Consider the following 22,209-nt stretch of genomic DNA (forward strand, 5'->3'; position numbering starts at 1 on the left):
GTGATTTGTTTTTTGTTTGCCCTTCATCAACCTATCGGCTCACGGAAGCTTAATGGAGCTACAGACTTGCTAGCTAAGGAGGGCCGGAAGAAGAAAACTAACCACCTTTTTGATGAATGGATAGTTACCGCTTTGTTTAATCGTAAAATGATTGAAAAGGACAAGGAAGGAACTTCTTTTACAGGGCAATATATATGCCCGTAGTGTCAAGTTTATGTAATAATAGTAATAGGCCAAGATTATCTCCGGATAGCAACTCTAACGCAGCTTATGTATGATGCATATTAGTAATGAATAAATTCTCCATTCTACCAAAAAAAAAAAAGAAGCTATCGACTCATACACAGTCCATACCACTATTAAACAATTTAAAGGTCAAATTAAATATGCTCCTCATGCTAATGGTGGAAGCCACGTAAGGGCATGCATGTTTTGGACTTTTTAAATTGATTAGAAGTATATTTGGACCTTTTTATTTCTTGTGTATACTCCTAAACAATTTCGACTTTTGATCCTTTAATCTATGAGTTGGCATAGTTAAACTTCGCTTAATTAAAATGTATGTTTTTCATCTCTTTTTATGTAGTTAAGTAGTGAAATAGTTAATAATTATGATACATTTATGAATATTCACTAGCAAAAGAAAAAAAAAATGCACAATTCTATGCTTAACCGGATATCGTAAAGATTAAAATCAAAATCTACCAATAACTTAGGTGAGTAAATGCTATATCTAGAATTTAGTCAGTTTTAACTATAATAATGAAATCGCTTTAAATAGAAAACGTTGACGCATCTAGACGTCTCTAAAATTGTGGGAACATATTTAAATGAGTCCCAAAAGAAACGGAATTGCTTCAATGGCCATTTTTCAATTATGAAATCCAAAAGAAGCAACCTTTCCATTTTCTTGATCAGGTTGACACAAAAAATGAAAAAAATCTTCCAAAAATTAAACCTTAAAAAACATTTGTTCTTTTTTCATTTTTAGAACAACCTGTAATTTTTTAGCCTTGGTAATTATATGTTACCATAGTTAGCTTTTGGGAGAAATTAAATTTGGATAAATTTTTCTGAAGATTATATTACAAGAAAGGTGGTTTCTTGATCAGATTAAAAAAGGGTTGGTGCTGAAATTCTATTGGATTTATTGCAATCTAATAGAATTAATCCAATAGAATTCAGCATTTTCCCTTGTCCAATTTGCAAAATCCAACTCAATTTTGCCTATTTTGAAGGGCTCGGTACGCGTTTTTCATTGTTTGAGTTATTTGATTATGTGTGAAGCTTCACATGATGCAATTTTCTTGCTTGTTCTACTTGTTTATAAATGGTAAATTAGTTTTTATGTCATGATTAATACCATAAATGGTTCAACATGCCTTATTTTTGGATGTTCATATTCTTTCTCATGCAATGAGATTTCTACCAAGGTTGGCCAATTTTAAGTATACCGTAAAACCTCGTTGGACAATAAAATTCTCTAGACCGAAAATAATAATCGAGACAAGAAAAATAAGGCAGGGCTTTGAGCTTGTTCTTGAATATTGTAGTCTTGATCTTGAATATTGTAGAGAAAAATCTGTAGTGTTTGATACACGAGCTCTCTACTTGTTGGTGTCTTCTCTGAATTATGAAACACCTATTTATAATTTTAGGGGGTAAAGAGTCATGATAAATATGAAATTTCTTTGACCAATCAGATTTAAGTGGCATGGTCATGATAACTATGAATTTACTGATATCTTTTTTATGGGCTTTTAATTTACTGCATCATTTTGACATGTGGCATGATCTCATTTGGCTCCTTCACTTGACTTGGCATGCCACGTCATTTGACATGTGGCACCAAATTGGGCCTCTCTAGAACATGATGACATCTTGGACTTGATAAAGTGGGTTTCGTCATTTGTAGCCCAAATTAATGGTCTAACCCAATTGAGGTTGGACTTTAATTAAATCAATATATTTTTGGACTTAACTAATTAATTCAATTATATTAATCTGCAATATTTATTTTTGAGATTAATATATTTTGAATTTAATATTATTCGAATTTTGTAGATTTAAATTCAATAAAGTTTTATTGCTTTACAATAACAACGTTATTTATCCCAATATTTTTGCTGCAATAGCAAATTGTTATACATAATAATATAACATAGCATGCAAGATTGGTTCCACAGAGAAAACATGGATGTTTTAAGTAAAATGTTACAGTAGTATTATAGAGGATGATTGTTATAGAGACGTGTGACACTGTTTAAAAATTAATTGTAGTCTCGAAGGTGAATGGATCAATTCAGGCAGATTGGTGAGGTTGTTGGGAGCTTAAAGGCTCTAATGATACTGAAACATGATATTCAAATAAACCAGAAACAATGTTGTCTTCTGTTTGACATGTATGTACAAGCTTTCGACACGATTTCCGAGGGGATCAAGCATAATTTAAGGTTAAATGAGAGGTATTCAAAGTGGAAAGCACTTGAACATCCAATGAAAGAGCTTCATAGGATCTTTAAAGAAGGTGAAATGTACATAAAAAGTTGTTTGGATGTGAAGGATTTGTGGGGCAAAGCTATAAGTTTACATCTCAACCAGGATTGTGTTGAGTTTCATGTTCACAATTTGCTTTGTTGCTTCCCTGTTGTGATTGAGGCTATTGAAACAGCTGCAGAAATCTCAGGATTCGACGAGGAACTTATGCAGAAGAGGAGGACTGCGCTCGCTAAAAAGTACGAGGGAGAGTCAATGTGTGATCCAATATTCTTCCAGTGGATGTTTGGGAAACAGTACTTAGTAACTAGAGAGATATGTAGTGAATTGGAGAGTTGTTGCAAAGAAGATAGATGGTATCTTGTTGAAATGATAAGGCAAAAGATGAATGCTGCAGAAAATTTGGCGATAAACGAGCATGGTATAGCTGAGATATTGCTCAAGAAACTAGATGGATCAGAAAAACTCAAACAAATAATGCTCTTGCCTAGTTCAATCTTGGTTGGAGCAAGTGATTATCATGTGAAGCGGCGTTTAAGCTCGCGAGGAGGACATGTTAAGGAGATTCAATGGTTAGGAGAAACGTTCGCGCTGAAGAACTTTTTTGGTGAACTGAATGAATCAGTAGTTGCTCAACTTTCTCTAGTGTTTTCACTTTCACATCCCAACATTCTGCAGTATCATTGTGGTTTTTACGACGAAGTAAAGAAAGAAGGGTACCTTGTTATGGAGCTGATGAACAAAAGTTTGTCGGCTTCCATAAAAGAGCATTCCGGTCAGAGGAAGAAAGGGCCGTTTACAGTCCAAGTTGCTGTCGATATAATGCTTCAGATTGCTCGAGGGATGGAGTACCTGCACTCGAGAAAGATCTATCACGGAGAGTTGAATCCATCTAATGTGCTCCTTAAACCAAGAAACTCCTCCGCGGAGAATTATTTTCATGCGAAAGTAAGAGGCTTTGGTTTAACATCTATGACGAGTAATCGCAAGGTTGATGATGACAATGCTGCAGAATCATTCATATGGTATGCACCAGAAGTACTGACTGAAAAGGAAAAACAGGAAAGCAAATGCACTCACAAGTATACGGAGAAAGCTGATGTTTACAGTTTCGGAATGATATGCTTTCAACTTTTAACGGGGAAAGCTCCTTTCGATGAACAGCTTCAAGGGGAGAAAATGGCGCGGAATATTAGAACAGGAGAGAGACCGCTCTTCCCGTATCCTTCACCTAAATATCTCATAAACTTGACAAAAAAATGCTGGCAAACGAATCCAGAACTTCGCCCGAGTTTCTCTTCTTTGTGTAGGATACTGCATTATATCAAGAAAGTACTCGTCATAAATCCAGGACATGGCCAGCCGGAATGTCCTCCTCCACTCGTCGACTATTGTGAAATCGAGGCTGGCTACTCAAAGAAGTTCCTGGGAGAGGAAAGCGCTGGTTTGGCCCCGGTATCACAAATTCCTTTCCAGATGTTTGCTTATAGACTTGTTGAGAAAGAGAGAATTTCGGGCAACTCTAAAGACGAGCGCTGGGATTCATCACATTATGGTTTTTCGAGCCACAGGACAGCATCAATGCGGAGCGATGATGAGCATATGGCTGCAATAGATGATCTCTTTTTCGCTCCAACTGATCGAAGGTCAGTTTGTTCAGAGATAATAGAGAGTAAAGAACCAAGATTCTGGGATCAGAGGTCAGTCATCTCCGAGACACCTCTTCGAAAAGTTTCATCATTTGATCAAATGTCAGTTAGTTCTGAGAGTTCTAAAGAGAAATTTCCACCAGCAGCATCAGCAAATGAAAAGACAATTTATACTGATTTTCCGGAAAGGAAAGCAATACCAACAGCATCAGGCGATCAGTTCTCACAGCGTGTTGATGCACCAGGGAAGACGATTTCATCAAAGAGAGTGAATCAAAAGCTGAATCTTTCGGAAACCCAAGAGAATGCAATGTCTCAGAAAACGGATGACAGAAAACCTTCATCGACTGAGCAGAAATCGGTGCCTCCTGTGATTTCAGAGAAGAAAAATTCATCAGGCGATCAGATATCAACGTATTTCAACATTCAAGAAAAGAAACATGCACCAGATGATCAGAAACCATCAAGTTCTGCGACTCAAGAGGAGGAAAACTCATCTGATAACCAAAAACAAAAAGATTCTGGAAGTCCAGAAAAGAAGCAGTCATCAACAGTTGCCAATGTCAAGTCCGTTCGTGGTGATTCTACGCAAAGGAAAGCTATGTCAAGAAGAACACAATCCAAGAATCCAGAGAAGAAAGTTCTATCAAGTCCGGAAGCCAATCAAAACTCAATGTCATCTGAGATAACAGCATCAAAACCAAGCAGTTCAAAGTTATCAGTAAAGAAAACGCCATTTCGCAAAAAAATACCGGACAAAGAGAGTAGCACTACACCAGGTTAGCTCTTCCAACTTTGTCAACTTGCATAGTTTTTGTTGTGGGAATACTTTGTTCGACTCTTAACATAAAAGTCACTGAATGGCTTTCTGTAGAGAAACTGACAGACTCGTCGCCAAGATCTTCACCAGCTAGAGTTAAGAGAATACAGTCATCAACTATGTCTTCTCCAACACAAAGCCTAAAAGCTTCATCTCCAAGATCACATGCAGTCACTACATATCGACATGGATATCTATCGCCAACTGCATCACCATTAAATCCGTGCCCTCGCTATGCCAGAACAAACCGAGAACTCCATTTGTCCTCAGCTATGAGCCCACATAGACCATGGAAACCTAATAGCAATAGCAATAGCTAATGTGTGCATAACATATAACAATTTGACTAGCACAACTTTGCAACTCAAAAATTCTGAAGCAAAGGAAGGATAAAATGTGTATATTACGCTCATAAGCTAAGCTTTTATTTACTCGTTGGAGATAAATAACTTTTCGGAGGTTTGTAGTCTCTGGATTTCACAGGTTTTGAATGCTGTTCAGCCATTCCCAACTGCTAAAGGTCAGGAAGAAATCTGCAATTCACATCTCTGAATCATATTTTGCAGACATAAATTCAGATGAAATTGGTTTCACTTGAAGCAGTTTCAACCTCTGCATATTTCAATGAAAAGGGCACTTTGGATTTTGTTATTTAGTGTTATTAGATAATGGAGAAAAAACATAAAAAACATAGTAACAAACTTTTGTCATCTGTACCCCTAAATGGCACAAAAGAAATGGCAAAGCACTAAAATTCATTTGACAGTTCAATGTACAAATTTTCTATATATTGCTCTGTAAGGTTTAGAGAATTATGACATGTACAGCAACTCATCATCAACTATATAGCTTCCCAAGACATGTTTTTACAATGCCCGTATCTATCTAGATGTACAAATGAACAACACACGCCAACAAATTTATCTCGACTGCCACTTCATACGATGGAGTTCACTCAGCTACACCGTGAGTCTTCTTAAATATGGACGACATCACTTTTGTGTTTGCATCTGTTTTGACGGGATATCTTAAGATTCAGGCAATTACTTTTTAAATATGATTCTGGAGGTCCCAGAAATGGCTCTTCTTCACGTATCAGGTCCAGTAGTAATTGCATTGCATCTTCAGGAAATTTGCGTATGCGGGCCTTGAGCGAGTAATTTCAGCAGCCATTTCCTTGCAAGTTTCAGAAAGAAGAATCCCTCCACCATACTGCTGGTTTCTGTTCAGCTTCCTAAGATTTTTGAACCAAACGATCCACAATTGTCAAGTAGCAGACTCGGGTCCCTTCTAAAAAGTTTAACCTTAAACTTTGAGAGAAGATATCCCAGAAATTACCAAGGAATCACAGAGCTGCATGCATTTCAACACCATAAAGATTCCCAGGGAACTGTAGGAGAAAACAAAGACTGCAATTCTTCAGCTGTTCTATGTCTAAACCATCTCGAGTAGTTTTATGCAGCCACTCGAACTGGCAGCAAGAACAGTGTTTGATTTTTGTCTCCAGCAAACGCTTGAAACAAATTGTCCATTGTCGTCATCAGTCTCTTTACCAGAGATTGGATCAATAGAGCCAAACTTGTGAGAAGTAATAGGCATAGGCAGAGATTTGTAATAAGCAAAAACCTGCAGGGAAGAGAAACACCCATATATAAGTACTCTCCTTTTCGGTATGTTTTTCCATTTCAATTTGTTTAGATGTCAAAAAAGTTGTTGGAAAATTAATTTCTTGAGAGAATTACAGCAACGAAAAAGTAACTGGAAAAAAAAAAAGTTTCTGCATGCATGTTTGACAAGAGGAGGAAAGTGTAAAACAAGAACAAACCATTTCCTTTCAAGTTCCGTACACGTTTTGCAATAATTTAGAGGAATTTTTTTTAACTGTTCAACTGTTTTTTCTGCACTTTCTTGAAGAGATGGACTAGAATGCAAGAAAGTTAATTTCCAACATTTTTATTTTCCTTTCTTAGCTATGTTGCTCGGACTCTCCAAAATTGTTGCTGCACCCGTGTCGGGTTCTCCAAAATGCACTACTTTGGGAGTATCCGACACGCACACAATGACATTTTTTGAAGAGCCCGAGCAACATAAGTTTCTCAGAAACCAAAGGCTTCGGGTCAAAGAAAGCGGTAGAGGAAATTTAGTCTACCACGACGACCTGTCATAATATGACAAATTGGTGAAATACAAACACAATATAATAAATACACACACTGTACTACTACTACTATACGCAAATTTTGTGTTCTCAGCTTGAAGGCTCGTTGCTTAAAAACTACATGTAGGAACTCTCTTTTACATATGGTTCCTTTAACTCAATGCAGAAAGTGAGTTAAAAAAGAACTTTTCTTCGTTAAAGCAAAAACTGGTTGCAAATGAGGAAATTCAACTCAGCAATAATGCAATACTGGTGCATATTTCTGGGGGAATGGTGGTGTCAGAAATGTCTAGCAGGATGTGTTTCTTCAGCAAGACACAGAAGAAGACAACGACCTCTTTTACTATAATTTTGCAAGGAAACTAAAATGTAGGGCAGCAAATAACTTAATCAAACAGATCAACACTATCAACGTCAATGATATGATATATCCTTGTAAGAGTCAAACTTCAACACTTCAACCCTCATTTCCTACTAGTTCCCATCTTCGGGCATAGCAAAAGAGAGATTCATATGGTTGTATTCTTCATTAAAACGGGGAGCAAGGAACCTACCTCATTTGTTTCTGACCCGCAAGTTATGTATCCATTGTTCACAGATAATCCCACAAAATTCTGAGAAAAAAAGACAAGATATAAGTTCATACAGCAATATTAGTACTGATACCGAAGATGGTATGATTAACTAGGCAATTCAAAATTTTGAACCTCACAGATATACAAGCAAAAATGACTGATATTCTAGTAACAGCCAACCTTCTCATTGGTGTGCCCTTTAAGGGTTAAGACACAAGCATCGACTGAATAACCACTTGAATTGGTTTTGTTGAGATCCCATATCTTCAGACTGTTGTCAGTGGATGCAGAAATGAGTGTTTCAGCATCCAAAAATTTTGCATAACTAGCGGCTTTCTCATGGCCAGCCAATATACACCAAGGAACTGAGATATTACGAAGATCATAGCAGTAGGTCTTGTAATCAGCAGAGCTATAGGCCAGAAAATGACTAGAGTTGGGTGAAAACTGAACACAGCAAACATTTGCTTTGTTTCTGATCGTGCACACACTGTTCTTCTGCACAAAAGGAAATTTGATACAATGAACACTATGAAACAGAAGAAAATAAGAAAGTCTCACAAATATGAGAAAAAGTGGATGTCTTTTTTTTATACCTACATGGATATTGGGTTGAATTCTGTTTCACTAAATTAGATTAAGTGGACTATGTACAGGTGACTTATCTTTTAGCCATGTTTTACAGAGATAACTTTTACTGCCTCAGGACCAATTTACATCCTTCTAAAATTAGATGGTCCGTAATACTTGTCATTTTAGAATTCCAAGTCATAATTAGTTGTTTGTTTCCACAAATACCTTAGTCATAAATAAGGAGAGATATTAATATGATGCAGAAGAAAAAAATATTAAATAGAGAGGAGTAATAATTAAGGACATTTAGTCAAATTACCTTCTACTCAATGTTTTTCTTAAAGGGCGCGCAAGCCAATAATGTGACAAGTAAAGTGGTTCGAAGGGAATATATCTCTATTTGCTTATCTTTAGAGCCACTGCACCCAAAAGGGACAAGCAAGCCATGTCTAATTTCTGATTTTACGGACAAGTAGAACATTCACATTCCTTGTCAAATTCAGCATTTCTAATTTAACAGTAGAAGTGAGAAGAGGTAGTGAAGTCAAAGAAAGGTGGCTTGCTTAGTTAAATCAGACCAAACATTTCTTGCAAGTTTCTTTGCAGAGTCAAGGGTACATGGATGAGAGAAACAATTTTCAACTTTCCAGCAATAAGATGGAGGTAAAATTAACGTCTGACAGTTCATAAACATCATATCAAATAAATCCAAGATTTTCTTAAACCTCTATTTCCTTGCATTTCTCTGTACGTAACTTCAACCTACGACCTTTTCCCTTTTGTCTCCCACTAGGAGATTTGTGTTGGAGGGAGGGCAGGGGCGAGGGAACTTCTAAATCACAACATGGAGTTACAATGTTTAACAGTATGAAAGAGGGAAGCATGCCTCGTTGATGCTCCAAAGTTTCACCAAATGATCATCACTTCCACTGGCTAACTTTGTGGGATCCACACGAGAAAAATCTACAGACCACGCCCTTTCATTATGCTCAGTCAGATGCGAAAAATCTTGACCAGTAGATGCATCCCATAACTGAAACCATTGACAATGTCACGAGATATTCAGATAAAATTAGTGAACTTAACACCGGCATTTACAGGTCAGAGATATGAGCAGCAAAACATGACTCAAAAATTAAGCACTATGTCTAAAACAAATGAGCCACACAAGAGTGAATAAACAGTACGGTTGTTAAAACTAAACAAAGACCAGCACAATCAAATTGGGTGAAAAAGAGAACAGACTCAACGAGACACGGAGCTAGAAGTTCACCTTTTATTTAAGTTGTTTAGATAACTATATCGAAAGGCAAATTAGGAGATGCAAAAAGAAGATGAGGAAGACATGTCCTACAAGGATTACAGCCAACCCTTTCTCAGTAGAAAATGCTCCAAACCCAAAATTATTTCTATTGGATGGACCAATGTATCCTCTGGAACAAGGGTACAACATTCACAGAGTCAAAAGTATCACCACAACATGTTTACATGCTTCTGTATTGCTAGAAAAAAGAAATACGTAAGTTGCCTTCATGGAGTGTAACAGACAAACCCAAGCTCTCTCATGCTACAGTGAACTCACTCCTTAAGTGAAAGATTGTGATGAGAATATGACTCCATATACTGAGTCAATGTTAACTGAGCATCAAGAGCCACGTTTTGAAGAAAATTCTCTTCTGACTATAAATCACATTAGTAGTCATAAGCAATAACTATGAGCATGGGACAGGTTCAACATACAGACAAGGCAATATTCTACCAAAGCCACTGGCAGAAAACTACAAACAATACACACCTTAACTGCACCATCATAGTCAGTGCTAGCCAGATAGTTCCTGATATAGCTATTCCAGCAAATGCAGCTGAGCTTAGATCTATTCGACATCTCGATAATTGGGTAATGAATGTCAACAGAATCATTAAAAAGGGCTTGATACTCAAATACTTTAATTTTCTTCGACACCCCACCAGCGGCTAAATATTCTTCATCCCTGTCAAAGCTTAGAGAACAAATGACATTTGCAAAATTATTCAGATCGGCATTTCTTAATATTCCCCTTGCTCTAAACTTGCTATACCGACCATACTTGCATAAGCCCTCAAAGAAACCTCCAAGCCGATCTGTGGGGCTATACTTCTGTTTATCATTTCCTGTCAAGACAAAGTTCTCCTGATTGTTAAGAACTTCTTCAGTTCTGCGGACCATGGCAACATCATCAGTAGGCTGAATATTGGACCTCATGGAGAAGTAAGCACTCTCAAGCTGCCTGATATTCTTGACCAATCTAGTTTCTTTCTCACATACAGGTGGAAGCTTCGGATACACATCTGAACTTGATGCTCCTTTCTGAATGAACCTGTTCTCTCGCAGAACAACAGATTCCTGGTGTGAAGACGGAAAAGAGGTTTTGCTGCTTTGACGCCTCTGAACCTCTTGGACATCTGCTTCTATACATTTGAGTTCTTCCACTAACGTTGTGGCATCTTTCTGCTTTTGATCTTTCAGTGACATGAGGAAGTATAATAATAACTCTGACTCTGATTCCTTTTCGTGAATAGATGACAGTGATACATCTCCAGGTAATTCTTTAATCTCAGCAATAATTCCAGACTGTAAGATTTCCCTGTTCCACACCAGTAACAAGATAACTGATACTGCAAAAATACTAGTGAAAGGGAACTGAAAAAGAAACTTGGAGGTTTCAATACACTCAAAACTATACATTAACAAGTCACATTTAGAAAACCACAATCTTATTATGAACAGGGAAGTTTTCATACATAGAAGCACTTCAATAAAGCTCCTAAAAGGTAGGGTCAAGAAAGTGTATACGAACAGAGGTCAAGAGAAGCCAGTAATAAGATTGCAGTTCATTCTCCTCTTTTTAGTGTGTTTCATTTGACAGTCTTCCAGCATGTCCAGGGAAAGAAAGAAACATGACAACATATTCTTAATCCTGGTGCTTATATAATTATCAGAGTAAAAAAGGACCATCCGTATATTAACATCCTCCGCGTTTATGAAGTCTGATGCAACGAATAATACATGCAGTATAATGAACTGACTGGAAGGATGTCACAGCTACCATTTAATCTTTTAGTACATACGCTCATGATTCAGTAATTCAAATTCAGTATCTATTCAGTTTTACTTCAGTAAGGATACTTTGTCCTCGCATAGAACCCTTCATAAACATTGGTTTGGAAACTAAAAAGGGGAGGGGGATTGGCCCCAACATTTTTAGTGCAATACCTAAAGTCAATACTTCCTCCCTGCAACTTGTAAATTCATCATATTAAACATTACCGTTGTAGCTCTGTATTGCAAAGATCAGACCTAAAGTTCCAATACTAATCTCTTCATAGAATAGTTCTTTCTTCTTTCTTATTTTTGATAACCTTCTCTCTTCTTTCTTTTTTTTTTTTTCATTTCATATTTATCTCCTGACGAATAACTTTAAAATCAAAAGACAGAAAGATATCACTTATTCCAAGGTCTAGCAGTCAACTAGAAAATGATTTTCTGAAAAGAAAAGATATTCTAGCCTCATCTGTTCTGTTTATGAAGAATGTGTATAACCAACACTCTAGGGAAAGAAAAGAACATTGAATGAAACATAAGGAATAATCTGCTAACGAGAGTATTGTTCTCAGAACTAAGTTTAGAGATGCTGGACAAGCTATACTCTAGCGGTTAAACTCAACCAGAGCAATCTCTGTACAAACAAGGCAGATCTGCAGATGGCGTTTGGCCATGAATTTTTTTTTGTACTTTTTTCCATTTGGCCATAATTAATCAGAAATTCCGAAAACAACAAAAAACTGTGTTTACTTTTTTCACTCCAAATAACTCATAAAAATTCAGAAACATATCTAATTTGTTTCACGGCCACACAGCTCCAATTTCCAAATAATATTTTTCGCTTAGAAAACAAAAACTACTCTTTTCAATTTTCACAATGAGCATGGTCAAACGCCACCGTAGTCATGTCTTGCTAGCTTCAGTACCTCCGGAAGTAAAAGATTCAACACCTTACAAAAGCCAAAAGCAACTTGTAGCTCTTGTAAATGGCTGCACTTCCCTTGAGTGTCATTTTTAATAGAAGTACATTTATATTCAGAGGAAAAAAAGGAAGCCAACATGCCAATTAGCACGAATGTTTAGAATTTAAAATAGGAACAATATCATACTTCGGAAGCCCTAGCTCAATCATAATCTAAATTTTTTTGTCCTTTTCCTAGGTCATTAATGGCATCACAATTGATAACCTTAGAGGTATCAACTATCTGAAAGCTCTGTTATCAGCAATGGTATCTCAAGCATTAAACGAGTTCAATAACAGGAAAGTGAAAAGTTTTTAGGCCAAGCTCTTTACATAGGCATTCATCACACAGTATTTTCAGTCATGGAGCCAAGAGATAACAGACAACTAGATATTTTGACCACCTTGTTGTTGGACGTGCTGACGGTTCTGGATGAAGCAGCCAAAGACAAAATCCAGCTTCTTTGGGATGCTCTGATAGGAAACAAGAGGGAAGAATCCTATGGCGAAGATCCAGCATTGCAGCAGCATGAGACCTTTCACAGTTAAATGAACTAAGCAGCTGAAAGAACAGAAAACCTATATTAGTCTTGAAAATACAGTATCAACCGAATGCTCTAAAACGGCCACTTAAAAGGTGGAAAAAAGTAATTTGTTTGCTTCCAGAACAAAAATTAAGGGCACATATGTTTTTCTAATAAGGTAAGTAATTTTGTTAATGTGGGACAACTCAAGGATGCAAGCGCTATACCAAAAAGTAGAGAGCCTACACAAAACTAGGGGCTATATGTATTGTAGATCCATATTCCGCTACGTATTCAAAGACTAAGGATGATGTTAATGTGAGACTACTTAAGGATACAATCGCTATAAAAAGTAGAGAGCCCACACAAAACTAGAGGCATATCTGTATTGTAGATACGTATTCTGCTATATATAAAAAGACTTAAGGATGATTGTAAACTTATCTTAGAGGAAGTAAGATAAACCCTAGACCTTATTAGAGAAATTATAAGACTAATATCAGGTTCTTACATCCTAGCTGATGAAACTTATAATTAAGCTAGAAATAAACTATCTACCCCAATCAAGACTTAACATCTCATGAACCCCATCATATTCCTGTCTGATATTCCAAGCATTCACCGCACTAGTTGGGACCTCTAACAAATGACAACAAAATAGCGAAATGCACAGACTCTAGAAGAGGTGATAAGATCAAGAATAAATTTCATTGTGATTAGAAAGATAAGACTCGTGCCAAGGTGATTGAAACTCCTGCAGAAATGAAACAAGAAAAAGAATAAATTTTGACTAGAAGTTTATTTTCAAACCTCAAAAAGAAGAACACCCAGGCAGTAGATGTTTGATGAAAATGTGCAGCCACCCTCACTAAACTGCTCAGGACTGGTGTACCACTTCTCCTCCAACTTAAAGCTCATGGAAGTCAGCAATGGTTTTGACATATTAGACAGTTGAGGCAATCTAAATTTGCTCGGGCTGTTAGGTTCTGTCTTGAGGAAATCCTCTTCATTTGACTCATCCCCATAGCCGTGTGAAGCATTTAATTTAGTGTTTCTGCAAGCAGAGTTATGATCTGACTTGAAGGGGTTATGGGGCCACTTCCTCTTCAGGTGCGTGTCTTCACTAATTTTTTGCTTCTTTACACAAGGATCAATCAAGGAAGAAAAGTGTTTCCCAGCTGAACTTCTCTCTTTCTGATTATTATCTGACTGGGTAACACCTCGATCAACCACACATTTAGTCACCTGAGTGCGTGCAGACGCTCCAATATATACAACTTGGTTTGAGAGCAATAATTTAAAGCAAGACGGACGCAAGTGTTGAACGCTAATTCCTTGAGAGTGAGCAAGATCCACCAAATCCAGAACTTGTTTGAAGATATACAAGCCTTCATCTTTATTCAACTTATTACCCCCAGCTTTCAGCCGTTCTCTTAAACTGATCCCATCTTGATAGACATTAGGATTAGAAAATGCATTCATGCTTGCAATTGTGGAAGAAGCATTAGGCCACTGCGGATGAATCTGGCCTTGAAATTCACTAGCAGATACTCGGGGTAACTGTGTTTTGCATATGACTCCTTTGCCCTTCAACGTGCTTTTCACAATATACTCAGAAAACCCTGACTTGGAGATAATCTTAGTACGGATACCCTCAGAAGACGGTAATACATTGTTCAGAACAGCTTTATCACCATTATTTTGCAAATTTTCTACATCTAGATTATAGTTTTCATCTGACGTTTTCTGATTAAGAAGTCCAGAAAATAATGCGTCTCCCTCTTCTTCCTCCCAGAGACCCGATGATGTCCTACACCTGTTTCTATAGGCAGCTTCCCCATGTGAGCTTGCGCATGCAGATCCACCTGCTAGCTGATAAAACCACTGGTTTGGTCTAATATGCATTGTTTCTTTATTGCCCAAGGCACCAACTACAGCCATGTTTTTCCCATTGTAGTTTCTCAGTGTCAATTCTTCAACCATGACCCCAGCATCATTCATACAACGGGGACTAGCACTTGCATGTTCTGAAGATCCTATCCTGTCCAGATTCTTTCTGTCGAGAATATCTGTAAACAAATTGGGAGTACTTTGGTAGTGATCACCCTCACCGAGTGTGACTACTTCATGTGATTGCAGCATAATGGAGTTCCCAGATCTCAAAGTATAGTCAATCTCCTTACTTCGAAGTTGTCTACCATCAATGGCGTCCAGTCCATTCACCTCATCGCCAATAGCTTCGTCAACAGCTTCGTCCATAATGTCAACGTGTTCTAGTTTAATCAAATGTTTTAATAACACTGCAAATCAAACCTTGTCAAGGAACGGAGCAAACTTAGATCATATATTAAACGAGTGAATTATAGATAACTACGCCAAAAGGCAAAACTAATGAATTGTGATAGAATAAGACTGTGCAACAATATTTTCCTTTTTCTTAAGTTTGTCAAAAGGTGATTAAATGTATGCTGTTATAAACTTATAGTTAGTTCAAAATGGCACGGATCTTTCAGAAAAGCACCTATTAAAGGGAAAAGATAGGAGGAAACCACTAGCAGAAAACGTACACCCCTGGCAGAACCGCACCTATTAAAGGGAAAAGATAGGAGGAAACCTCCAGCAGAAAACGTACAACCCTGGCAGAACCCATCCCCTGGCTTCCCCACTAAATTGTAGCGCATTAAAACAATCGCCTGATCAGTGGCACTACACCAGATCAATTTTTTGGTCAAATTATTGATCATGAGATTATCTGTGCATCACCAGATTACTTCCACCAAGAAACATCATCTAATCCACCAAATAGACCACCTTGAAATGATGAATAATTACCATTTTATCAAAAATTGAAACAAGGATATTCGAGGGGTGACTTTCAAAGAGGGAAACCAAAGAAAATCCTCCTCTTGGCATATTTCTTCAAGAATCTGAAACAAATCTTAGTGCTGGGTAAGATTGTTAGCCATACACAAAAAGATCTCATAGCATAGCTGAGGCAAATAGAACTACCAATGAGAACCAAAAGGAAGGAAAAAAAAAAGATAAAAAAAGAGCAGCAGTATGTTGTAAGGTGTTGCTAGTGGAACTGGAATGAAATTGGAAGGCATTGTTAAATCAGGGTATCTGCTTCAGTATTATTTGCTTAATTAGGCTTCCTTAGTTTCTGATAGGAAATTTTTTCCCAGGTTGACTATGCAGACCCACTACTTATATCAACTTTTGTTTTCTTTCCAATATTTCTAAAAACTAGTCCAGAATTTCCTAAAATTAGTTAAATTTCCAAAAGAGTAAGCAGATTTAAGCAGTGATACTGCCCTGAACATCCTAATTTTCAGTTTCCTTATTAATCATGTACTCGACATCAAGGTCCACAAAACTTGAACACACATTTTAAAGCACCAAAATTATTTTCAAATCAGCAAGCCTACTGGAGTAGCTTATTGTTGGAGTAGACAGTATAAACCCTCTATATGTGTTCCATATACCCAAAACTTAATTCTTTCCGCTACTAAAAAAAGATTCCCCCTTTAAGGCAAATTAAGTTAGCTAATAACCAATAAAGAGTCATTATCAAAAAAGAATAAATAAATAAAGAGCAAAATTCAGTTATTATCTTCTCTAGATCTTCTCCATTATGCAGGGATAATACCCTGAACATTCTAATTCCTAGTTTCGAAGCATGTACTCTGCATCGATATAAGAGAAAATCAAAAACACAATTTAAAGCAGCAAAACTATTTCATATTATTAGCAAGCTTATGGCATTAGCCAGGAGATGGCACATCTTGATCTTACTGAGGACATGACCTTAGATAGGAGAGTTTGGAGGTTGCACATAGGGTAGAAGATTATTTGGCGGTTGAGCATTCTCTTGCCTCCCTAAGGGATAGGCTTGGTGGTCATACTTGGGAACTGGCTTCTAACCAACACTATCAGCACTTTTCTCATAATTTCTTGATCTTCAATTTCGCCAATCACTGGTGTTTTTTGTGCTCCGATTATTGCATTATTTTATGGTCATTACATTTTTTCTCCTCTTTGTTGTGTATTATTGTCCATTTCGCTTTATTTTATTCTCGTTATTGCTTTCATATCTATATCTCCTTCTCAAACTGTTTGGCAGGCTTTATTTACGTTGACGGTCTATTGGAAACAGTCTCTCTACCTCTATGAGGTAGGAGTAAGATTTGCACACACTCTACCCTTCCTAGACCCCACAAGTGGGATTACACGGGGTACATTGTTGTTTGCTTGTTAGCAGAAAGTCATCCAATAACTCAACACCCAAAATATTAGGAGTAGCATAGTAACAGTATTTCAATCAATCAACTAAAGCCATATCAAAAATCAGCAGGAGTCAATAACATAAACCTCTATATCCATTCCACTATACACAAACATTTCATTCATTCCAATACTCTAAAAGGAACCCCTTTTAAGGCAAATTAGGTTACCTAGCTACAACACAGAGCAAAATTCACTTATTTTCTTCTCTAATTCTTCTCTTCCATTATTAAGCATACACTCTAGATAAACATCGGATAAAAACTCTTCTCAATTGGCTTGGTATACACGTAAGGAAGAGGGATGCAAAGACCACTGTACAATGGATAAATAGAAGGAATTGGCAGTGGTTTAAGAAGCATATAGTTGCAGGAATGTGGAGAGCATTGATATACCACACTTGGCAAGTTAGGAACAAAGAAGATTTTTCAACATATAACTACTCCTACTAGTATAGTTATCTCACAGATACAACATGAATTAAGGGAGAGAATGAATATACTTAGGGGGTCAAAAAGGGCCCAGAAGTGTCAAAATTGGTGTGATAGATTGTGTACATAGTTGTTTGGTTTATTGGTTTGTAAGTGTTGTTAGTTGAGGTCTAGTCGGTTAACTCATGCCTCCTTTTGTAGCCAGTAGGAAACCACTGGATGCTCTTTTTTTGTATGCACTGTGTTAGTAATGGTAATATTTCACAGTTATTGCCAAAAAATTGAACACACATTTTAAAGCAACAACAACAACATACACAGTTACTCCCACAAAGTAGGGTCTGGGGAGGGTGAATTGTACGCAGTACATACCACTACCTCAGACGAAGTAGAGAGGCTGCTTCCGATAGACCCCCGGCTCAAGACAGATACCAGTATAACAAACCAAAAACATAAAAATAAACAACAAAAATGGGGAACACACATTTTAAAGCATCATAATTATTTTCATATTAGCAAGCTTATCCAATACCTCATTAACTTTAAAAAGAACTTTTTTTCTTTTTTTAATAACCGTGGTGTCCAGGTCAGCTTTCGCACACCTCCACTAAATCCACGAGATACCTACCACCTCCCACCATCAACAAATATCAGCTAACTCTGTCCAAAAGAGTTAACTGATATCAATTTCTAGTGCGAGGTAACACGTACCCCATGGATTTAGTCAAGGTGCGCGGAAGCTAGCCCGGACACCACGGCTATTAAAAAAAAAAAAAAGCCTTTCCTTTTTAAGCAAATTAGGTTAGAACCAAAACATACATAATTTCTTCTCTAATTCACCTCTTTCACCATCACAAAAAACAATAAACTACAAACAGTTCAATTCACAACACATGCATTTTCACTTCCAAAAAACAATGAACAAAAATAATTGAAGCGATAAAGCGAAAATTAAATCAAATGAAACAATTTTAACTAAGAAGAACTTACAAGCGGAGAATCGACGGAAAGAGTAGTGAGCAAATAGAGGGAAAAGGTGATAATAAATGGTGAATTTTGTGAGCCATGGAAAAATAAAAAAGGATTAAAAGTGTTTTTGTTTCTTAAGATATGGGTTTTTTTGTGTGTGTGAAAGAAAAAGAGAGGGGAGACTTATCAAACTTGCCTCAAATGGAAAGTAAAGTTTCGTTCTGTCAATTTTTAAGATATTAAATAAATTTAATTATTAAAAATTAATGCGTCAATGATTATGAGACGAAGGAATTATAAGTTTAATCCAGAACTTTTTAAAGATGTATTATTTCATTATATTATTATATAAATATAATAACGAATGGAGTATAATTTATATTATTTTTGTATAGTTTTGTAAGCCATGGAAAAAGGGATTAAAAGAATTTATTGGTTTTAAAAAAAAAAAAAAAAAAAAAAAAAAGAGAGAGATATAGTAGGTTTTTTTGTGTGAAAGAAAAAGAGGGGAAAGAAGGGAGACTTATCGGACTTACCTAAAATGGAATGGAAAAAAAAATATCTCAATTGGTTCTTTGAATATTTTACTGCTCATTAATTACTAACCACTAATTATATATTTAAATATTTTTGTAAGAGTTAATAAGTAGCATTCCTAGTCCTTCAATTATTGATAAATTTTTAATATCAGTCCTTGTGAAGTGTGATATTTAACTACATATATTTAATTTTAATTTTTATTTGTGAAAAATTATAGAGTTTCTAAGATTTAATTGTTTCATATTCAGATAATAACATATTAGTGTTTTACTGTAAAGTGCATCTAAAAAAAATAAATTATATGTAATTTATGTCACTATCTCAAATGAAATAAAGATTGTTTCGAATAGACAACATAATCATATAAAACTTAAAAATAAATAGTCAAAAAAAATAATACTTTACTAAATAATCAAAGAAACAAATCACGAATAGAGTAATACTTTTTAAACACAAAGTAGTGGTCATTAAATTTTCAGAAGACACACAATACTTTACTGATTCAACTCTTTCTATTTATTTTATTGTTTTGTTGTGCCTACCCACTTGTGCTTTATCTTTTCCCAAAGATAAGTCTGTGAATAATAAAATGAAAGCAGAAGAGAAAAAGAAAATCTTTGATGAGATCTTAATGTATGCTCAGTAAAACTAAATTATATACGCCAACACTACAAAAAAAAAAATTATAGGAGTATTAAATATTGTTTAAACATGTAAGGCATATCATTTCTCTTTTTATAAATAATTTATCCAAAGTTACAACAACAACAAATACAGTGTATTCCTACATAGTGGGGTCTGAGAAGGGTAAGATATACGCAGTTCAAAATAATTTATCTAAAGTTGATTATGAAAATGCTTTTACACCTTTTATGTATAAAATTTATTTTATTCACGACCAAGTATAAAAGGGCAATCCGGTGCACTAAAGTTACCGCTATGCGCAGTGTTCGGGGAAGAGTCCCACCACAAGGGTGTGGTGTATCGTACGCAGTTTTACCTTGCATTTCTGCCGGAAGCTGTTTCCAAGGCTTGCGCAGTGTCCGGGAAAGAGTCCCACCACAAGGGTGTATCGTACGTAGCCTTACCTTACATTTCTGTCAGAGGCTGTTTCCAAGACTTGAACTCGTGACCTCCTAATCACATGGCAGCAATTTTACCAGTTACTCTAAGGCTCCCCTTGGAGTATAATCTAATAAAATAGTATAATCTAATTTAATTTTTGCTTTTCTGTTAACTGTGAAATCTTTTGAATTATTGAAGCACGGTAAGTACAACTCCAATCCTATTGATCTCAAATTATATTTTCAAATTGCATATCTAAATATTGCAACTCTAATCTTATTGATCCTGAATCATGATTCTAAATTGTATGTCTAAATGTTGATTTGAAATCATGACTTTATACCGCATATCCAGACACAATTTTAAATTGTAATATTTAATTCTATATAAAAGAAATATAATATTATAGTGTTCCACCAGTCGCACATCTGGACTAATTTAATAAAATACCTAATAATTTTCACTAAAATAATACTTGACAACTTTATTCATAAATACTTGAAGGATTATAAAAAAATCACTTAATCTTCTTACCTTTGTTAGAATTTGATCTTTAATACTATAATTGTAAAAGGAATCATCTAAGCTAAAAAAAAATGGAATGAAAAGGCTGCAGCATCATAGAAGAGAAGTTTGAGGCAAATTCCATTTAAGTTATAGCATGTGAATTACGAAAGTCTCGGAAGGTTAGAAAAGCAAAACATGCTTTATGTTGATTGTAGGAGGTGTTTGGCTGGGTTCAAAATGAACCTATGTTGAATAAGTATGGTAATTGAGAATTATGATGGAATAGATGAGATTTTTTATTTCTAAATCAAATTTAAATTTAAGTCTTGATTATGAAATAAAAGGAAATCTTGATAGAAAGCGCTCACTTTTTACTTTTTAATAACTCTTATGATAAGATTTTTAAATTAATCAGAATTCACATTTCAGTATGAATATTCTATATTTGTTTGTCGCTTAGCCATGAGTTCATCCCAAGGGACTTGTCTGGTATGACTTACATCTTTTGCGTAATTTGCAAGCTATTGCATATTAAACAAGTAACTGAACAATGCTCATCCGAAGGACAGAGGTCGTAGCGAGGTTATGAAGTGGCAAATGAACCACGTCACCAACATTGGTGGCGGTGCAGTGGATGTGATTGTTCAACCCTTAACCAGATGTCGAACCACCCTGGGTATTGAGAAAATTCTGTCGGGAGCGCTACCCCGAATGAGGCCTACCCAGTGCGAATCCGAATTAATTGGGCTCCAATGCGGGTACCGAACACCAAATGGGAAACGAAAAAGAAAATGAACCACGTCGGTAGAGCATGACGTTGATGGGAAGCAGCCAATAGTGTTGAAGCAACGGTTATTAAGCCGCCACCAGCTTGGAACAGTACAATAACAATGGACTAAATGAATTTGTGTATTATCAATCACATGGGACCAAACTTTTCTTCCTTCACATATTGGTTCCTTTTCCCACAAGCATCATTTCCACCTCACTGGCCTGCTTGTTTTTCTTCTTTCGAGGAAGAGGATAGGGTTGACAACAGGAACTTATCAACCAGCTTGCTGATATATCTAACTTCTTGTGATTAGGTAGATATTATCCCATTCCATGTACAGATGTACTAGACATCTCCTAAATGGGTCGTTTGATACGTGGATTAAGAATAAAAATTGCAAGATAAAATTTGAAATTTTGAGACTATTTTATCCTTTCTGATTCATTTTGTCTATCAAAGACAATAATAACTTTGTTACATTTGTTAACAAAGACGAATTGTTATGCAGTTCTTACATCACTCTTAGGGGTCATTTGGTAGAAGGAACAAGGATAACTAATCTCGAAATTAATTCAGAAGATGAGTTTATCCCATGTTTGATTGAAACAAAATGTATGGGATAACTCATCCCAAAATTAGTTATCTCAGGATTGTAGTGTTTTTCTCATCCCTCCTTAAGAATGGGATAGCTAATCCTGAGATTAATAATCTCGGATAACTTTGTCTTCCCACCAAACGACCCCTTAATCGAAAGGTTATTCGTTTCTTCTGATTCAATTTACCAATTACAGACACTAATTTAG

The 22,209-nt window shown here is 36.1% G+C and overlaps 2 protein-coding genes across 8 annotated transcripts; one reads left to right on the plus strand and one right to left on the minus strand.

Moving 5' to 3' along the window:
• Positions 1-824: 824 nt before the first annotated feature.
• Positions 825-5,806, plus strand: LOC107855299 (receptor-like kinase LIP1). 2 transcript variants are annotated; one of them, XM_047414093.1, is made up of 3 exons: positions 825-1,244; positions 2,281-4,924; positions 5,020-5,806. In XM_047414093.1, the coding sequence occupies exons 2-3, from the start codon at positions 2,293-2,295 to the stop codon at positions 5,283-5,285; spliced, it is 2,898 nt and encodes a 965-aa protein (XP_047270049.1). In that variant the 5' UTR covers positions 825-1,244; positions 2,281-2,292; the 3' UTR covers positions 5,286-5,806. The 2 variants fall into 2 exon arrangements, with proteins under 2 accessions (XP_047270049.1, XP_016555780.2); XM_016700294.2 differs by having other exon boundaries at positions 827-1,244; positions 2,672-4,924.
• LOC107855298 (protein SPA1-RELATED 2) lies at positions 5,668-18,727 on the minus strand. Of its 6 annotated transcripts, none has more exons than XR_007056822.1 (9): positions 18,544-18,725; positions 13,649-15,138; positions 12,719-12,876; positions 10,067-10,895; positions 9,158-9,304; positions 7,879-8,196; positions 7,678-7,737; positions 6,304-6,591; positions 5,668-6,199 (listed from the first exon to the last, which is right to left on the minus strand). XR_007056822.1 is itself a non-coding variant. In XM_016700292.2 (8 exons), exons 2-8 carry the CDS (start codon positions 15,095-15,097, stop codon positions 6,400-6,402), a joined length of 3,153 nt encoding a protein of 1,050 aa, XP_016555778.1. In that variant the 5' UTR covers positions 15,098-15,151; positions 18,544-18,725; the 3' UTR covers positions 5,668-6,399. The 6 variants fall into 6 exon arrangements, 4 of the variants coding, with proteins under 4 accessions (XP_016555778.1, XP_047270020.1, XP_047270035.1 ...); XR_007056819.1 differs by lacking the exon at positions 18,544-18,725 and adding an exon at positions 15,425-15,660; XM_016700292.2 differs by having other exon boundaries at positions 5,668-6,591; positions 13,649-15,151.
• Between the last annotated feature and the right edge of the window lie 3,482 nt (positions 18,728-22,209).

The sequence above is a fragment of the Capsicum annuum genome, chromosome 1 (assembly GCF_002878395.1).
Source record: "Capsicum annuum cultivar UCD-10X-F1 chromosome 1, UCD10Xv1.1, whole genome shotgun sequence".
In the NCBI taxonomy this organism is placed as follows: domain Eukaryota; kingdom Viridiplantae; phylum Streptophyta; class Magnoliopsida; order Solanales; family Solanaceae; genus Capsicum; species Capsicum annuum.

What these genes read in the sequence shown, in the direction of transcription:
- LOC107855299 (XM_047414093.1), top strand. Translation starts at nt 2,293, where the DNA reads ATGGATCAATTCAGGCAGATTGGTGAGGTTGTTGGGAGCTTAAAGGCT. An exon ending in AGAGAGTAGCACTACACCAG is followed by an intron (nt 4,925 to 5,019) that starts GTTAGCTCTTCC and finishes GGCTTTCTGTAG; the next exon opens with AGAAACTGACAGACTCGTCG.
- LOC107855298 (XM_047414064.1), bottom strand. Translation starts at nt 15,488, where the DNA reads ATGGGTTCTGCCAGGGTTGTACGTTTTCTGCTGGAGGTTTCCTCCTAT. An exon ending in CTATCTTTTCCCTTTAATAG is followed by an intron (nt 15,139 to 15,424) that starts GTGCGGTTCTGC and finishes TTTGATTTGCAG; the next exon opens with TGTTATTAAAACATTTGATT. An exon ending in AACTTTGGAGCATCAACGAG is followed by an intron (nt 8,197 to 9,157) that starts GCATGCTTCCCT and finishes CCTTTTGTGCAG; the next exon opens with AAGAACAGTGTGTGCACGAT.